Source organism: Erythrolamprus reginae, chromosome Z (assembly GCF_031021105.1).
Source record: "Erythrolamprus reginae isolate rEryReg1 chromosome Z, rEryReg1.hap1, whole genome shotgun sequence".
Classification (NCBI taxonomy): Eukaryota; Metazoa; Chordata; class Lepidosauria; order Squamata; family Dipsadidae; genus Erythrolamprus; species Erythrolamprus reginae.
This window is the reverse complement of record NC_091963.1, coordinates 90,065,166-90,083,742: the sequence shown is the minus strand read 5'-3', so window position 1 is coordinate 90,083,742 and position 18,577 is coordinate 90,065,166. Positions and strand designations below refer to the sequence as shown.

At 38.1% G+C, this 18,577-nt stretch overlaps 2 protein-coding genes across 4 annotated transcripts in view; one reads left to right on the top strand and one right to left on the bottom strand.

The window, feature by feature from the left end:
- Positions 1 to 1,899: 1,899 nt before the first annotated feature.
- On the bottom strand, positions 1,900 to 7,541 carry CCDC127 (coiled-coil domain containing 127). Of its 3 annotated transcripts, none has more exons than XM_070728902.1 (3): positions 7,459 to 7,541; positions 5,797 to 5,928; positions 1,900 to 2,663 (listed from the first exon to the last, which is right to left on the bottom strand). In XM_070728902.1, exons 2-3 carry the CDS (start codon positions 5,918 to 5,920, stop codon positions 1,987 to 1,989), a joined length of 801 nt encoding a protein of 266 aa, XP_070585003.1. In that variant the 5' UTR covers positions 5,921 to 5,928; positions 7,459 to 7,541; the 3' UTR covers positions 1,900 to 1,986. The 3 variants fall into 3 exon arrangements, with proteins under 3 accessions (XP_070585003.1, XP_070585004.1, XP_070585002.1); XM_070728903.1 differs by lacking the exon at positions 7,459 to 7,541 and adding an exon at positions 7,200 to 7,257; XM_070728901.1 differs by lacking the exon at positions 7,459 to 7,541 and adding an exon at positions 7,154 to 7,244.
- Positions 7,448 to 18,577, top strand: part of SDHA (succinate dehydrogenase complex flavoprotein subunit A) — a 75,128-nt gene continuing 63,998 nt past the window's right edge. Inside the window, exons 1-2 of the mRNA XM_070728900.1 lie at positions 7,448 to 7,691; positions 14,460 to 14,549. Of these exons, the coding sequence (XP_070585001.1) occupies positions 7,644 to 7,691; positions 14,460 to 14,549 (138 nt within the window). The 5' untranslated portion in view covers positions 7,448 to 7,643. The remainder of the gene's footprint in view (positions 7,692 to 14,459; positions 14,550 to 18,577) is intronic.

The following is an 18,577-nucleotide window of genomic DNA, read 5'->3' as shown; positions in this document are numbered from 1 at the left end:
GGACCTTATCGGTCGCTGGGATTCGTGCGGTAGCAGGCGGTTTCGGAGGTAATCTGGTCCATTGCCATGTAGGGCTTTAAAGGTCATGACCAACACTTTGAATTGTGACCGGAAACCGATTGGCAGCCAATGCAAGCCACGGAGTGTTGAAGAAACGTGGGCGAATCTTGGAAGCCCCACGATGGTTCTTGCAGCTGCGTTCTGCATGATCTGAAGTTTCCGAACACTTTTCAGAGGTAGCCCCATGTAGAGAGCGTTGCAGTAATCGAACCTCAAGGTGATGAGGGCGTGAGTGACTGTGAGCAATGACTCCCTGTCCAAATAGGGTCGCAACTGGTGCACTAGGCGAACCTGGGCGAACACCTGATGGACCCAGAGGGCTTTCAGAGGGTGCTTAGGGTTTTACCAGACTCGCTTGTACAAAGTTTTGCAGAGTCCCTTGCTGTGGTCTGGAATACGGGAGTGGGCTGTAGCAATAGCAATAGCATTTAGACTTCATAGTGCTTTTGCAGCCATTTCTAAGTAGTTTACAGAGTCTGCATATTGCCCCCAACAATCTAGGTTCTCATTTTACTCACCTTGGTCAACCTTGAGCCAGTGGGGAGATTTGAACTGCTGAACTACAGCTAACATTTATCTGAAGTAGCCTGCAGTGTTGCATTCTAACTACTGCGCCGCCCCAGCTCTTCAAGTAATAGCACTTTGAAGCGGTATATAAGTCTAAATGCTATTGCTATAAATATCTTTTTATTGGATGTATTGGCAAACATATTTCATAAACAGAATCCCATTCTTATTCTGTGCATTTAAATACTTTCCTTTTTGATAGAGCCGGGGTGGCGCAACAGGTAGAGTGTTGTACTGCAGGCCATTGAAGCTGACTGTAGATCTGTAGGTCAGCAGTTCAAATCTCATCACCGGCGCAAGGTTGACTCAGCCTTCCATCCTTCTGAGGTGAGTAAAATGAGGACCCGGATTGTGGGGGCAATATGCTGGCTCTTTTAAAAAGTGCTATCGCTAACACGTTGTAAGCCGCCCTGAGTCTAAAGAGAAAGGCGGCATAAAAATCGAATGAATGAATGAATGAATGAATGAATGAATAAATAAATGAAATCACACATTTTAAACATTATCCAATTGACTGGATATAATTGAGATATTGCGCTTATTGTGATGTGATTATCTCCACATTTAAGTTGGCAATTTGTACAGGTAATCATGTGTCAGAGTGATCAATATATAGGGACTGTATTGTACCTACTGTATAGGTAGCCCTCAACTTATGATTGGTCACATTATTATAATTGTTTTTTAAAGGTGGGGGAATTTATACCTGGATTCAAAGTTTCCATAGTTGGGCCCTCTCTGTAGTCATATGACTGAAGTCAACATGACAATTTTTATAGCTGTTTGCAGTCATGTGACCATAGTTTACAACATTTTTTGCTAAAAAGTGGCACTTCTATTTTTGGCAAAATTGCACCTATAGAGAACCATTAGTTCCCTTATGACTGCAGGAATTTTCTTAACTGCTGCAAAATGGTCATAAAATTTTACAACCAGTACAATATAAGATTTTAATGGGCAGGTTCATTCATTCATTCATTCGATTTGTATGCCACCCCTCTCCGTAGACTCGTATTATAGTTGTATGTCAAGGTCTACCTGTGTTTAAGAGTCTGAGGAATGAAGACCATGACAGCATAGAAAGGACTGTAGAAATACCATTTTTATATATCCTTATATATATATATATATATATATTTATAAATCCTGTTGAACACAGTAGCACTGCTAATACAAAAAGCAGAAGAGCAGAAGACTGCTATTATTAGATAAATATACTTATGACAGTAACTAAAGATGCTGATATATACCTCTCAGTTATATGGATATCACAAACCAGCATGAGGATTCTGTAAGTTAAAGTTTAACGGATCTGGAGAAGAATACATTGATATAATACAAGCTAGGGATGGCATAGCTTTAGCCAGTGTGTCCTAAAAATACTTTCTCTGCTTTCTTAAATTTTCTGACTTCAACAGATAACTCCCAATATCGAAGGTAGATCCACATAAGCTTTCCATTTTGATTTTTACTGGTATTTAATAAATTGCTGCAAAAGGTATCATATCTGAAAATATCTTTCAGCCCAGCTTCCAGTTCCAGTTCCAGACCAATTGGATCAGTTGTTGCTTTGGCTAGCATTTTTTTCTCCACTGCCAACCGATGATATCTTGGCAGTACAAGACTGCAATACATATCCTGCCTTTCCATTAAAGCTTCTTCAAACTCTTTTAGTAAAATATTGGCTTTAGTTTGCCATTGATCTTCCTTCTCCAAGCAGTTCTTATACAAAACACTTGCAGCACCAGAATCCTGCAGAATCCGTTTCTCTTGTTCTATCTTTGTTCGCTCTTGTTCCAAAGTTCTTCTTTCTTCTACCAATTTGTAAGTCTGCGTGATGAGTGCATTGCGATAACTTAGGGTTCTGTTCCGTTCTTTCTCCAATTCTAATTCCAAGTGGGCAACCATCCTACGGTTTTCTATAATTATATCACGATATTTAGATTCAAGATCTTTCTGTACAAAAGACAATTTTCTATAGACATCGCTTTTCTCTTTTTCTATTTCTTTCTTAGATTCTCTGGACCAAATCCAACCTGTAAGACATTAAAATAACCTATAATGGTAAATATAAAGACTGATTTCCAACTTACTGTTAATTCAAATTTGATAAAGAATGCAACAATTCTAAACTTATTTGAGACAGGACAAACATATCTGAATTCTTCCAATCGTAAATCGACATTCTTTTGCAGAACTTTGTTTCTGGTCTACACTCAACATACACTGAAAAAGCATTTTTTCCCTTTCAGGGAAGAATTATATGTTTGCTTGTTTCTGTTGAATCATCCCAAAAATAGGAGGGAGCATATTGCTTTTTGCCTCTCGGCCCCTCGATGGGCCATATCGAAAGCAGTTAAACTTTTATAGTTGACAAGCTATTTATGTGTAGCATATTTTGCTGCTTCCTTCCTCCAGGGGCCAACTTTTTAATATTCTCAGTCTCTCTCTCTCTCTCTCTCTGTGTACATATATGTGTGTGTGTGTGTGTGTGTGTGTGTGTATACATATATCGAACCACCCTGGTATACCCAAATAGGAGAGGAGTATACTGCTTTTTGCCTCTCAGCCCCTCCAGGGGCATTCATACATACGTACATATGCAGTGACAACTGTCAATCCAGGTGACAGGGGTCCGTCTTAGTATATGTATAGCATATTTTTGCTGAGCTCCCTTCCTTTTCATTATCAGCAAAAATATGCTACATGCATGCATGCATACATACGTAAAGATGCAGTGTCGGCTGTTTTTTTCTTCTTAAAGAGCTGACACGGAGCTGGGTCCAGGAAATTACTAACGCTTCTTTGAAAGAGGGGTCCTTCCCAGCTTCCTATAAGGGGGCACTTATGCTCCCCCTCCTCAAGAAGCCTTCCCTGAACCCAGCTGTATTTAATAACTATTGTCCTGCCTCCAACCTTCTCTTTATGGGGAAGGTTGTTGAGAAGGTGGTGTCGCTCCAGCTCCAGCAGTCCTTGGAAGAAGCCGATTATCTAGGCCCTCGGCAGTCAGATTATCTAGGCCCTTGACTACTCCAATTTTCACAAATGAAGTGCATGGAAATATATGGTGATGATAATAAACCTGAAATATTCCTTAAAAGGAGTGTTTCTAGAGCAGAGACCTCCAACCTTGACAACCTTTAAGATTTGTGGATCACAACTCCCAGAGTTCCTCAGCCACCTTTGCTGGCTGAGGAACTCTGGGAGTTGAAGTCCACAAATCTTAAAGTTGCCAAGATTGGAGACCCCCATTTTAGAGCACTAAAGATTCAGCTAAACTCCCATTTTCCTTGAGAGAGAGAAGGTTTAAGAAGTTGCAAGATTTACCAGGAAGTTATAAACTAGGAACACATCTTATTCCCTCCCCCCCTATCTATTCTTATCTTTCTGTTCCCACGACGATCCACTGTTTTGGTTGGGCCACTCAAGTGAGAAAAACGGCTGGTTTCGGACTGGAAGTGCTTGGATCAGTGCAGGCTTTGCGCTTTTCTCTATGGCAGCGTGAAGTTCCCTTGTTTTCTTCTCTGGCAGGTCCTGGGATACAGGCTCGTTCAGTCTCCCGCGCACCGCCTCCGCCACTGCCACCATGGAAAGGCAGCTAAGGGGGACAGGCTTATTCTCCCCTTTGCTGCCTTTCCATGGCAGAAGCAGCGGTGACGGTACTTGGGAGCCTGAACGAGCCTGCCCTCCGCAGGGGCGCCTTGATGCACTTTCGCAGCAGTCGGCAAAGGCGCTCCAAGCAGAGGGCACCAACTGCAGAATTCCCGAGCTGAGGCAACTTTGCCTTTGCCGACTGCTGTGCCCTCCCAAAAGTGCCCCCCAAGGTGGGAGAGGGCTGGTCAGGGCTGATGGAGCCGAGTCCCATCCATTGGATGACTGAAGTTGCCCCGCGCGCTCCTCCGCCGGCTGGATGCTACGCGCCCCATTCATCCCTGGGGCCAAGCTGCCAGCCTCCAGCCAATGACTGCCGGGTGGCCTTGGGGACAGCCGCTGCCGCTGCTGGGGCATTGCTGGCAGGGACCCTGGGAGGAACACCCGGAAAGCCTGCCACTGGGCAATTGAGGCGGGGCACAAGGCAGCAGCTTCCAAGAAGTGGATGGTGTCCGCTCAATGTATCCAGCCGGTGGAGGAGCCTGCAAGGCAGCTTCGATCATCTGGCGGGAGGGGGCTTGGCTCCAGCAGCCCCCACCCTAATTTCCCACCTGCGGGAGCGTCTTATACACCGAAAAATATGTTACCTTACCTTCAAAACATCACTACAGAGCACTGCACACCAAGACTAGACACAAGAACAGTTTTTCCTGAATGCCATCACTCTGCTAAAAAAATAATTCCCTCAACACTGTCAAACTATTTACTAAGTCTGCACTACTACTATTACTACTAGTTTTTTCTCATCATTCTTATCATCCATTTCTCCAATGTATGACTGTATGACTGTAACTTGTATCCTTAAGATTTTTATTAATATTGTTTCCTCATGTCTTATTTGACTCCTATGACAATCATTAAGTGTTGTACCTCATGATTCTTGACAAATGTATCTTTTTATTTTATGTACACCGAGAGCATATGAACCAAAGACAAATTCCTTGTGTGTGCAATCACACTTGGCCAATAAAGAATTCTATCTGTTTAAAATTTGAATAAGGAAACAGAACAATGTTGTTGATAATCCAGGTGATAAAATCAAAAGGAGGCAGCATTTGATAGATGATGAATACCGAATGTAAACAGATATGAATTATTGTATGTTTGTATGAGTGCAGAAAAATAAAAATTTAAACAACCCAACCCCCCCCCCCCCAAAGAGTTATAAACTGTTTTAGGCTGAAGATTTTGTAAGCTTGCATGGTAATGAATTAGAAGTAATCATACTTCCCCTACTGAATCCCTGTAACTTGGCTGACTTACAGAAAAAAGAAACTTTGTTTCCTGCAAAGCTTGAGACCTGAGCATTTTCTTTGATAAAGGAAAAAATAAAAATGTTGTAGGGAATATTTATATTTTAATAGAGTAATGATAGAGCTCCTGGTTTCAGGGAGCCTAGGTAGTCTTTAAAATAAATACAAAATATTTGTAGGATGATTCAATGTTAACAATGGATAACCAGAGCAACTTAAATTTAAATTAATAGAAAAATTCAATTTTTATTTCAATGTCACTTACGGAAGGCAGCCAATCCCAGCATTGGAACCAACAAAGCATAATTCCATTTGCTTCCATGATCGTCATTATTTCTTGCATTAGGCTGAATGTTCCAGTTAGGAGGAGGATTATTTAAATTATTCATAGACAACCCTTAAAATCAGAGAAAGCAATCTTGAGATTCTTATCGCCTAACTTCATTCTCAGCTATTGAAACTCATGTTACTTATACCCATGACATGGTGAGAGTACACAGAAAATGTAGGAGAAAAACATACTGTTGCCAAATTTGATCGCTCAAATTTTTCATTATCCTTCCCCAAATAATAAAGGTTTAGCCAGATCATCAGCTAGTTCCTTTAGTACTTTGGAATATAATTAATATACTCTAATATTTAAAATCATTCAGAATGATTCTATAACAATTTTCAAATATCACAAGTGCTATTATTAAGAAAATGGAGCAGAATTTTTCTCTATTGCTTTGGAGAGCAAAATTATGTCCAATGGATGGATGGGAAGTAAATTGTAGTCAAACATTAAACAAAAATTCAGGTCAAACATTAAACAAAAATTCAGGTCAAACATTAAACAAAAATTCAGGTAAGGCCTATTTGATGATATATTAGACTATCTCTGGAAGAATAGTAATTTCTTCTTTGAATGTAGAAGTTTAATAATCATCTTTCAAGGACTATATCATACTTTGTATTAAAGTTGGATTACATTATCTCCAAAGGTTTTTTCTGGATATACAATTGTTTTATATGCAACAGAATTCCCTAGTTCTGATATAGGCATATTTATTTATTTCTACAAAAATTATAGTAATAGGCATGGTTAAGGAAAAAAAACTGGTTTACTTTTGGAGGATGAAATAATTCCTAGGAAATGCTTTCATAAAGAAAACCTCCCAACATATTTATCATTTACAAACAACAACCTTATATGCTTTCTCTAACAGTTACTAGAAGGGTTGCAGTTAATTATTATGGCCCCATCAAAGCTGAATAACTCATTCCATTTGTTGAGCCGATTTTCCCCATACATTTAATTGACTATTCTTTAATAAAAAAAGTTTTGTGGAAATCTATAGGAAAGATATGAAACGTTTCTTCATCTAGATTTGGGTATGTGTGTGTAAACACACACATGCACAAATCTGTATCAAGGAACATTGCGGCATCTGCAATTTGACCAAAACATAGTTATTATACAGTTTTACCCGTTTAAGTAAAAATAGGATTAACATGGACAACAAGATTGTCAAGGCCAGTAAGGTTAACCGCGGCTGTCCACTATATATATAATTTCAAAAGCTTCCTCTCCTTTTATTAAGCTAACAGCACTTTAAATATAAAAACATGCACACCCATACCAAAAAATCTTCACTAGCATTAAACAAAGATGAAAATAAAACCCACGACCAGAAGTTCTGGAAAAATATTCCAATTCCTCCGTATCAGGTACTGAGCCCCTGAGCTTTCATTGCGCATGAGCAACATGCGCATCCTACTCCTTTAGCCCCCCCCCCCCCCCCCCCGAGATAAAGTCCTTAATCGCGAGACTCAAAACCATAGAAGACATCAACTATCACGCTTTTTCTTTTTTTAAACTGATTGTCCTAATGGTGAACTTGAGTATTTAAAGCTTCAGAGTTTTCCTAATCTTTGATTTTCATACCTTTTCATGGAAACTTTGAAGCTCTAATAACTTTACATAGAAACAAGAAAGGCCTGAAATGTTAAAAACCTATCCCCCTCCCCTCGCATTGGTGCTAACCAACCAGCGCTCTTCGTGGAGCGCTTGCTCAGTTAGGTCCCACTTTCTACACATGCGCAGCAGCCTAATATCCTACCGGGTGAGAAATGGCGTTGACTTTGAGGAGGCTGCGATATTTGCAGCTGTTCTGCAAGGTACGTCCTTGGTATAGGCCGGATCAAATATAATAAATTTATATTTACCTTGCATTCGAGGGTGGATATTTCAGCTTCAGTCGGAAAACAGTGGCGGACTGTTCAACTTTGTGGGCTTCGTATATTCAACTCTGGTCAGGATAAGTTACTGGAAGTTTCGGGTTTTTTTTTCCCGTTGTCCAGACGGGAATCGTGTTTAGAACAATTTCATATTTTTATAGGGACATATTATATATATTCTGTTTAAAACATCTTGTAAATGTTTTAATTTTATTTTTATTTTTTTCATCTGTATATTTTCTTGTTGAGAGACTTGGGTTTAAACTCTGTTCTTGAAAACAAATGTATTTTGGTTTTGAGATTAAAACAGACGGCAATTTACTTAGTAACAGCTTGCTAATATGGAGATGAGAAATGAATGTGTCTTTTCTCTAAAATATCAAAACATGATGACAAAGATTTGAGATGATAAAATATATTTGGATAAGAAAGAGGCCTTTTGGAAACCAAATACTGTACTGTATAAATGCAAGAGATATCTGCAAACCTAAATCTATACATGACTACCATACAATCTTAGTAGCATCATACTTGGCAGTAAAATAGGGAAACATGCAAAATGCAAATAGTATGGCTACATTATATGAATGAGCTATTATTATGAGATATTCTGCTTTGAAGACTATGAGGCAAGAACTTCTGGCATACAAGACTCTTCAAGTTAATAAAAATATTTTTATGTTCTAGTTATATTTTTTCTAAGGATTGCCTAGTATTTTTTGGAGATGCTTCTCAATTTATTCTTGGAGTAGTAATGTTTTATAAAATATGGTTGTTTTATTACAGTTGAATGTATTTAAATGAAAAAAAATAGCTATAAAGTTTTATTTTCATGAGAGATTAACTCAGCAATATTACACAACTAATACACTAACTTTTTAGGTTGATTCAGGCTCAATATGCAACATTGTATAGAGGTAAATTTCATCTTAACTATTGTTTCCAGCATTTTTTCAGACACATTACAAGGGTCAGGAGAATGTAATACATCACCAAAACTGCAAAAAGAAAGAAAATTCCTTTACACAGAAACATGCATATATATATCTTTTAACAGAATATAGTAAATTTTAGATGCAACTGTCAAATAGTTGTTTTATTTGTTTATGTCATAGACTCAATCCTTTATGGTAGAGAATATGATGGGTCTTCATCAGTCATTTGATGGAGACCCATTCAATAGGGCAGAAGGTAAATGCAAATTATTAGATAATGTGTTTAAAAAAAGCTCTTGAAAATTGTGCAAATAATTAAAATGGGGAAATTGTTATGAATATTAAGATGTATTTGCAGCATTATTGTAAGTGCTTGCAAATAGAAACCATATTTCCGTGGCAATTATTAAATTTTTAAGACGGCAATAAAAGCTGTAGCAAACTTTCAAAAGAATTTGAAATGTATGGAATGTGGCTTTGTCATTTACAATGCAAATTTGTTGAACATTAGAAGAAAGTGAAGAAGCCCCCCCCCCAAATAATAACATTTAATACAGTCTCATTTAATGTATTGCTTAGCAAAAGATGTTTGATAGAGCAAAGATAGGTTAATATCGCACACATTATCATTTTCCAAATTGTTCTGAGAAATCTTTTCAAGATGGCCAATGGAATTAATATATTGATAACATACATCAAAAACTGGCCCATTTTAAGAACTATTAATAATATCATGAGAAAATATAAATACCATGGTCATAGTTCTCATGTGGGTATAGTGAAACACTGAACTTTATTATCTAAAACCTATTGTTGTGCCTTAGAAATGGAGAGAAGGATCTCTTTTATTTCTAATGCTGCTCAAATTTGAAAGAGCCTGGGTGGCACAGTGGGTAGAGTGCAGCTGACTGTAGATCTGTAGGTCAGCAGTTCAAATCTCATCACCGGCTCAAGGTTGACTCAGTCTTCCATCCTTCTGAGGTGGGTAAAATGAGGACCCAGATTGTGGGGGCAATATGCTGGCTCTGTTAAAAAGTGCTATTACTAACATGCTGTTATGCCCTTTGTTAAAAGGGCACTATAAATAAACGTTTTTAAAAAAAAAGATTGAGTGCAACCTTGAAAACAAGTGGTGATGAATTTCCAACTTATTTTCTTACCACTATTCTCAATGCCAGAATTGATTGTCAAGAAGGGCCTTGGGAGTTCATGGGATTGATTCAAATACCTCTTATTAATCAACAACATTTTATTTTAAGCAATATTTCACTATGCCAACTCAGCCAAACAAATAACCTCATGTGTACCCTAGAAATGGTGATAAATCTATAAAGCAAAGTAAAAGTTTTATAAGCTTTACTAAAACATATTTGAGCATTTCTAGGTGAAGCTGTTCCTCTAGTAGCAAAGTAAAGCCTTTTGCTTCTTGTATAATCTATCATGTTGGATAAATATAAGTCAGAGGTGAGATTCAACAGGTTCTAATCAGTTGTGGAGAACTGGTAGCAGAAATTTTAAATAGTTCAGAGAACCGATAAATACCACCTCTGACTGGCCCCGCCCCATCTATTTTCTGCCTCCCAAGTCCTAGCTCAGTGATGGCAAACCAATGGCACAGGTGCCACAGGTGGTACGGAGAGCTATAGCTACTGGCATGTGAGTCATTGCCCTAGCTCAGCTCCAATGTGCATGTGTGTGTTAGCCAGCTGATTTTTGGCTCACATGGAGGCTCTGGAAAGGTGTTTTTGGCTTCCAGAGCCTCTGGGGAGTGGGGGAGAGCATTTTTACCCTACCCCGGCTTCAGGGAAGCCTTTGGAGCCTGGGACAGGAAAAACACAAGCCTACTGGGACCACCAGAAATTGGGAAACAGGCCATTTCCACCCTCCAGAGGGCCTCCGAGGGGGGGGTAGGGGAAGCTGTCTTCGCGCCCCCCCCCCGGCATTGAATAATCGGTGTGGGCACTTGTGCATGCACAATAGTGCATGTGCATCCTCTTTTGGCACCCAATGAAAAGAAAGGCTTGCTATCACTGTCTTAGCTGATCGGGAGGAAATGGGGATTTTGCAACAACCTTCCCCTGGAGTGGGGTGGGAATGGAGATTTTATAGTATCCTTCCCCTGCCATGCTCACCAAGCCATGCCCACCAAACCATGCCCACATAACTGATAATTTAAAAAGTTGAACCCCACCATTACTTCAAATAGTTCTATTCCTGCTTCCTAACTATATATAGATAAGAAAGATAATTATGCTGCCTAAATTCCTTAGCAAAATCTTTTTTTAGTTGGTTGGATGTGGTCTTTTTTCTGACTTAATGTAAATTATCTTTGTTTAGTAGATTTGTTTCATGGCAGTCCTTTGTAGTGGCTCTTTGGACCCTATTACTATCATATATTTTTTTCAAGTCTTGGCCTGGCTTTCCAAGAAACAATAAACCTTTAGGAGCCAACACTACCTAGAATCTATCAGTCATTACTCCTCCATTTCCTTTCATTCTCAGTGGATTTTCCTCTAAGTCTCTATCTTTCTTTTTCCAACTTGGCAGCAATTGTCCTTTTCTTTAGGAAAGTTATGTGTTAATTCTTAAGTAATATTTGTAAAATCAGGTAATATTACTTATAGAAAGAATATTTTGGGTAGAACAACATGTTAACAAAGGAAAACTGTAGGCTATCAATCACCACAACTGCTGGAAAAGATAATTTGTTTATAACAGACATTCAGCAAGCATACTTGCATAATAACAAAATGTTTTAAGGACAAGAGGGGTTTTATTCAAGAAATCTACATTTGTTCATGTTTTAAATTTATTTATTTATTTATTTATTTATTTATTTATTTATTTATTTATTTATTAGTTCGATTTCTAGGCCACCTTTCTCCTAGGATTCAGGGCAGCTTACAACATAAATAATATATAACAAACATGTTAGAAACTTTTTTTAAAGGCTAAAATTAAAATTAACCCCAATAAAACATTTTAAAAACCTTTTCAACCCAACTCATTCAAACATTCAACCCATTCATCCAATCTCCACTTATAACAGGGCTGGAGTGGTATGTCTGAGCTCAACGGCCCCAGGCCTGCCAGGATAAGTGCATTTTAAGCATCTTCCGGAATCTTCAGAGGGAGTTTGTTCCATAGGGCCAGGGCCCCCATAGAGAAAGCTCTTCCCCTAGGGCCCACCAGCCGACATTATTTGGCTGATGGGGCCTGGAGAAGGCCAACTCCAAGAGCTCTAATAGATAGCTGGGATACATGAGGCAAGAGATGGTGCCATAGGTAATCTGATCCTAAGCCATGTATAGCTATAGGTCAAAACCAACATTTTAAATTGTGTTCGGAGACTAATTGGCAGCCAGTGCAGCTTGCAGAGTGTTGATGACACATGGGCATATCTAGCCAAACCCATGACTGCTTGCGTGGCTTCATTTTGAACCACCTGCAGTCTACGGATACTCTTTAAAGGTAGCTCCATGTACAGAGCGTTGCAATAGTCGAACCTCGAGGTGATAAGGGCATGAGTGACTGTGAGAAGAGACTCCCTGCGCAAATAAGTCTGCAACTGGCGGACCAGTCAAACCTGTGCAAACGGCCCCCTCGCCACAGCTGTAAGATGTTCCAGATTCAGTTTGGATTGAGGAGGACTCCCAAGCAGTGTCCCCTCTAATTTTTTTGGGGGGTGGGTGGAAAAGTATAGTGTCTGAGTGGCAGTCCCTTCGGGACTGGGCGGCACAGAAATAATAAACAAACAAACAAACAAACAAATAAAAAACCCACCCTGTTTTGCCTCAGAGAATTTCAAAATAAAATACTGTACTGTGTGTCTATAACAGTGAGCTCATAATAGGGCAACTCTATCAATATCAAAATGCCACTTAAATAGTTGAGCTAGTTTCAAACTAGATTTTGATTTTCTTTCTCTCTTCCTTACTCCCATTCTTTTTCTTTCTCTTTTCCTTCCTCTCTTTTTTCTATCTGTTTCTCTCTCTTCCTCTCTCTCTCCTTCCCTCTCACTCTTTCCCTCTCGGCTTCTGGGCAGGTTTGAAAAACTCTGAGTTGATGATGATTTTTAAGTGAGCGATTGCTCACTGCTCAGCTTAGAGGGAACTATGCTCCCAAGTTGCAGATTTCACCTGGAAGCTGATAGAGCTCTCATTATATACTTGGATTCTTTTTAACAGCAGTAACTTACTTCTATAGAAATCATGTTTCTTTTCTTTGGAGAAATCCAACATTGGACAATAATTGAAAACTAAAAGAATCAGTCGAGCTTATTTTTCTGTTCTAGATTCTGAATGAAGCGGAAATTGGTAGCTCTAATATTGGCAACTAGTATTTAGAATTTATTTTGATTTGGCTGGTTTGCCATTATTTATTTAGCATATCACATATACATAGACTAGCAATATAAATTAACATTTCAACTCAATAAAATATAAATGTCAAAATTATGTTCAAATATCAATGCCTAGGCTATCTAACCATTGATATGCAGCATTGTTTATATGAAAAAAACATATTGAACATTATTAGCTTACAGCCAATCATGATATGATCTGCAATTTGGCAAGGAACCCCATAGTCTTACTGAGCGGAGGATACTATGCTTCATTTATATAGAGTCCCAGCAGATGCCATGTGAGGTGCAAATTCTGTTCAAGATTGTCCATTGCTAACATGGTAGTTCAAAGCCTAGCATCATTTGTGCAGTCATTTATGTCTTCCTATATAATATTTTTACAGATTCTTACTATTATATCTGATATATCTTATATCCTGCCATATAAGATAGACTTTTTGTTTGCTGTTTTGACTGATAAATCTTATGAATAACAGAGCTTTAAATATATTTGAAATGCCTGAAAAGATTGTATTTAATTAATAATTTAACTATAATATAATCTGATTCTCCAAAAGGAAAAAATAGTATTTTAGCTTCACTATCTCTGTATGGAGAAGAGAAAGTTTAGTGTATATATACAGTATATACTATACTTTCCTATACTTTGGTTTAAGAAGAAATACTTGTAGCTATTCACATTGTTAAAGGTTGTATAAAAGTAGTAATTACTAAACATAGATATGAATTTATATTAACTTCATCTGATTAAAAGTGACAATAAACATTATAAGTTTAGAATTAACATAGTTTGATGCACTGTAATGCATCCATGACCAGTTTTTGTATTTTTCAGTATAAAATTTAGCCCAAAATATTATCAGATTTAAAGTCTAGATGGTATTTTGTCCACTTTTGTTGAAATTTTTTGGAAATGAGTTCATAATTCTCCCTAACATTTCTTATCATTTCCTTTTTTAAATATTTTGACAATTGCTGGAAAAGTGTAACTGTAGGTATTAAATTTCTGCATACCGTTTGGCTATGATGAGCTATGTCAGAAAAAATATCACAAAATACAAATTGTTATGCTGTCCCATGGTCATTTGATTGCCATGTACAACCTTCCCATCTAGCTTCGGACAAGCAAAGTCAGTGGGATAAATTAGATTTGCTCAAGCATTGCATAATTCACATAACAGCTGCCATGATTCACTATGGCAAAAAAGGTTATAAAAACGGAGTGCAATTCATTTAACAGCTTGCCTTGCTTATCTTGAATTTTTTGGGATTATTTTGGTTGTGGTTAAGTGCACCAAAGTGTTTGCTTACAACAATACAAGTACTAAGTATTGTTGTAAGCAACATTTTGGTGCCTTTTGCCCTTTAGAAGATTTTAACTATTATTATTATTATTATTTTTTTCAGCAAAGGCCAGCAGCTTGTTATGTGTTTTCTCATAATTTTCACTTCACGGCATATGGAAAGAAGAATGTGTCTTCCAAAGTATCTGATTCAGTAAGTTATTTTTTAATATCTTTTAATCATTTTTAATATAAGAGTTTGCAGTGATTCAACCACCAGACAAGTAAATAATTCAGCAGGATTCATTTATAGAAGAAACTTGTTTATAGACAATAATATAAAACATGATGTTTTATATTATTTATATTATATTATAGAATGTTTTATATTATTTATAAAAAATATTTATATTATATTATAAAATACCTAGAAGCAATATTGTAAGAAACATAGAAACATAGAAGACTGACGGCAGAAAAAGACCTCATGGTCCATCTAGTCTGCCCTAATACTATTTCCTGTATTTTATCTTACAATGGATATATGTTTATCCCAGGCATGTTTAAATTCGGTTACTGTGGATTTACCAACCATGTCTGCTGGAAGTTTGTTCCAAGGATCTACTACTCTTTCAGTAAAATAATATTTTCTCATGTTGCCTTTGATCTTTCCCCCAACTAACTTCAGATTGTGTCCCCTTGTTCTTGTGTTCACTTTCCTATTAAAAACACTTCCCTCCTGAACCCTATTTAACCCTTTAACATATTTAAATGTTTCGATCATGTCCCCCCTTTTCCTTCTGTCTTCCAGACTATACAGATTGAGTTCATTTAGTCTTGCCTGATACGTTTTATACTTAAGACCTTCCGCCATTCTTGTAGCCCGTCTTTGGACCCATTCAATTTTGTCAATATCTTTTTGTAGGTGAGGTCTCCAGAACTGAACACAGTACTCCAAATGTGGTCTCACCAGCGCTCTGTATAAGGGGATCACAATCTCCCTCTTCCTGCTTGTTATACCTCTAGCTATGCAGCCAAGCATCCTACTTGCCTTTCCTACCGCCTGACCACACTGCTCACCCATTTTGAGACTGTCAGAAATCACTACCCCTAAATCCTTCTCTTCTGAAGTTTTTGCTAACACAGAACTGCCAATGCAATACTCAGATTGAGGATTCCTTTTCCCCAAGTGCATTATTTTACATTTGGAAACATTAAACTGCAGTTTCCATTGCTTTGACCATTTATCTAGTAAAGCTAAATCATTTACCATATTACAGACCCCTCCAGGAATATCAACCCTATTGCACACTTTAGAGTCATCGGCAAATAGGCAAACCTTCCCTACCAGACCTTCTCCTATGTCACTCACAAACATATTAAATAGAATAGGACCCAGAACAGACCCTTGTGGCACACCGCTTGTAGCCTGTCTCTGCTCAGAATACTCGCCATTAACAATAACTCTCTGATGTCTATGCTTCAGCCAGCTTGAAATCCACTGAACTATCCAGGGATTAAGTCCAATCTTCACTAATTTATCCTTCAGCTCTTTATGTGGAACCGTATCAAAGGCTTTGCTGAAGTCCAGATAGGCAATATCCACGGCACCACCTTGATCCAACACCTTTGTGACATAGTCAAAGAAATCAATGAGATTAGTCTGACATGATTTGCCTTCAGTAAAGCCATGCTGATTTGGGTCCAATAAGTTATTGTTTTTTAGGTGCTGATTTATCCTCTTTTTGAGTAGAGTCTCCATCATTTTAACTACAACTGATGTCAAGCTAACTGGCCTGTAGTTACCAGCTTCTTCTCTACTGCCGTTCTTGTGGATAGGCACAACACTGGCCATTCTCCAATCCTCAGGAACATCTCCTGTTAACAGGGATTAGTTAAACAAATCAGTCAGGGGGGTAGCAATGACAGATCTGAGTTCTTTAAGAACTCTGGGGTGGATGCCATCTGGACCCATTGCCTTATTTATCTTTAATCGTTCAAGTTCTTCTAAGACATCGGCTTCTAAGATCACTGGAGCTGAATCCGTACAGCTGGAAGCAATGCTATATCCCCCTATAGTATTATTTTGTAAGGTGTCTTTTGAGAAAACTGAACAGAAGTAGCTATTGAAATGGTCAGCGGTCTCCTTATTCCCATCAATGCATGTATTATTCCCTGTACTAAGCTTTGTGATGCTGCAGTTTTTGTTCTTCCTATCACTAATATATCTGAAGAAGGTTTTATCCCCCTTCTTTACAGATTTTGCAGTTTCTTCCTCTTTTGAGGCTTTAGCAGCATATATTATCTGTTTCGCCTCCTTCTGTCTCATTTTATACACCTCTCTATCAGCTATACTTCCAGACTCTTTATACCTCCTATAAGCAGCCTTTTTTCATTGACTATAGCCCTTACATCACTGCTAAACCATAGCGGTTTCGTCTTCCTTTTACCTTTAGTTATTTGCTTTACATAAAGTCTTGTGGCTTTTAAGATGGCCTTTTTTAATACAGTCCACTGGGTGCTCGCTCCTGCCATTTTATCCCTCCCCTTTAATTCATTATTTAAATATTCTCCCATTGCATTAAAATTTGTTTTTCTGAAATCTAATACTTTGGTTGCAGTGTAGGATTGCTCACAATCAGTTTTTACATCAAACCACAAACATAGATGGTCACTGCAACCTAAATTTTCTCCCACCTTGACCTCTGAAACCCAATTCCCATTTGTAAAAACTAAATCTAGAATATTCTCCCCTCTAGTTGGTGTCTTAACTAGCTGTGCCAGAGCTGCTCCTGTAAAGGCCTGTACTATATTCTTACTTTTGCATGTAAGGGCACTGGGGATATTCCAGTCAACATCAGGCATGTTGAAATCACCCATAACCACAATATCTCCCTTTACTGCCATTTGGGTAGTTTCATCCACCATCTTGTTGTCATGTTCCTCAGATTGCCCTGGAGGCCTATAGATCACCCCAATTCTAATGACAGAACCGTCTTTATTTTGCATGCAAATCCAGAGGGTCTCCAGATCTTTACATGTATTTTGAATTAGTATTGTTTTTAGACTTTCTTTAACATAAATGGCTACTCCACCTCCCCTTCTCTCTATTCTATCCTTCCTATACAGTGTATATCCTGGTATGGATATTTCCCATTCATTAGAATCCAACTCTCAGATAGAGAGAGAGAGAGAGAGACAGACAGACAGACAGACAGACAGCTATTGTTATGGTTCTCCCAGCTCATAGTTTCTTATATACTGACATCACTTACATGGCTTCTTCATCCAATTCAAATATGCTGAAAAAGATAAGACATTTAGTCCACTAAGTTGTAGTATAGTTTAGTTAGCAAACTATGATTTGTGATTTAAAAGTTGAATAGTTGTGGGTTACTCAATAAACCTTCATTAAATAAGAAATGGCTTTGTATGCATACTGTACATTTAGCCAGAAAGTGCCATATTTTTCAGAGTATAAGACACACTGGAGTATAAGATGCACCTAGATTGTAGAGGTGGAAAACAAGCAAAAAGTATTTGGAACCAAATGATGTAGTAATATATTATTTAAATTATTTTAAATATCAGTGTATTACCATGGTATTATTTAAATACCAGTGTAGCAGAATACTTTTTACAAACATGTATACTTTTTACAAACTTCAAACTTGACAACTTTAAGACTTGTGGATTTCAACTCCCAGAATTCCTCCTCCAGTTATGCTAGATGGAGCAATTAGAAGACAAAAATAGCCCCATATTTGCAAAAAAACCAAACGATTCTTCACCCATTTTATTACAAAAATGGAGTGAGGAAGGGTTCTGTCTGGAGAGTCTGCAGAGAGCTCTTGGAGACTGGGGGAAGGCAAATATGCTCCTGTTTTTGCCAAAAATTGGCTGTTTTTCACCTGTTTGCTTGAAAAATTTGGTGGACAGAGGGTCTGAGAAGCCTGCAGGGAGCTCCTGGGTGCTGGGAGATGGCAAAAATCCCCCATTTTGGGAAAAACGGGCCAGTTTTCACCCTTTAAAAAAAAATGAGGCATTTTTGCTTTTCCCCCAGTCCCCAAGATCTCTCTGCAGGCTTCCCAGACCCCCTAACTATTCTGGGCACGGGCCTCCGTAGCAGATCCCAATCTCAGAAATCAGTTATGATAAAATCCCACTCTTTATTCGAAATCAAACATACATGAATGAAACACAGGATTAAAACAGCACAGAAGCAGTTATTTATCTCTTTAG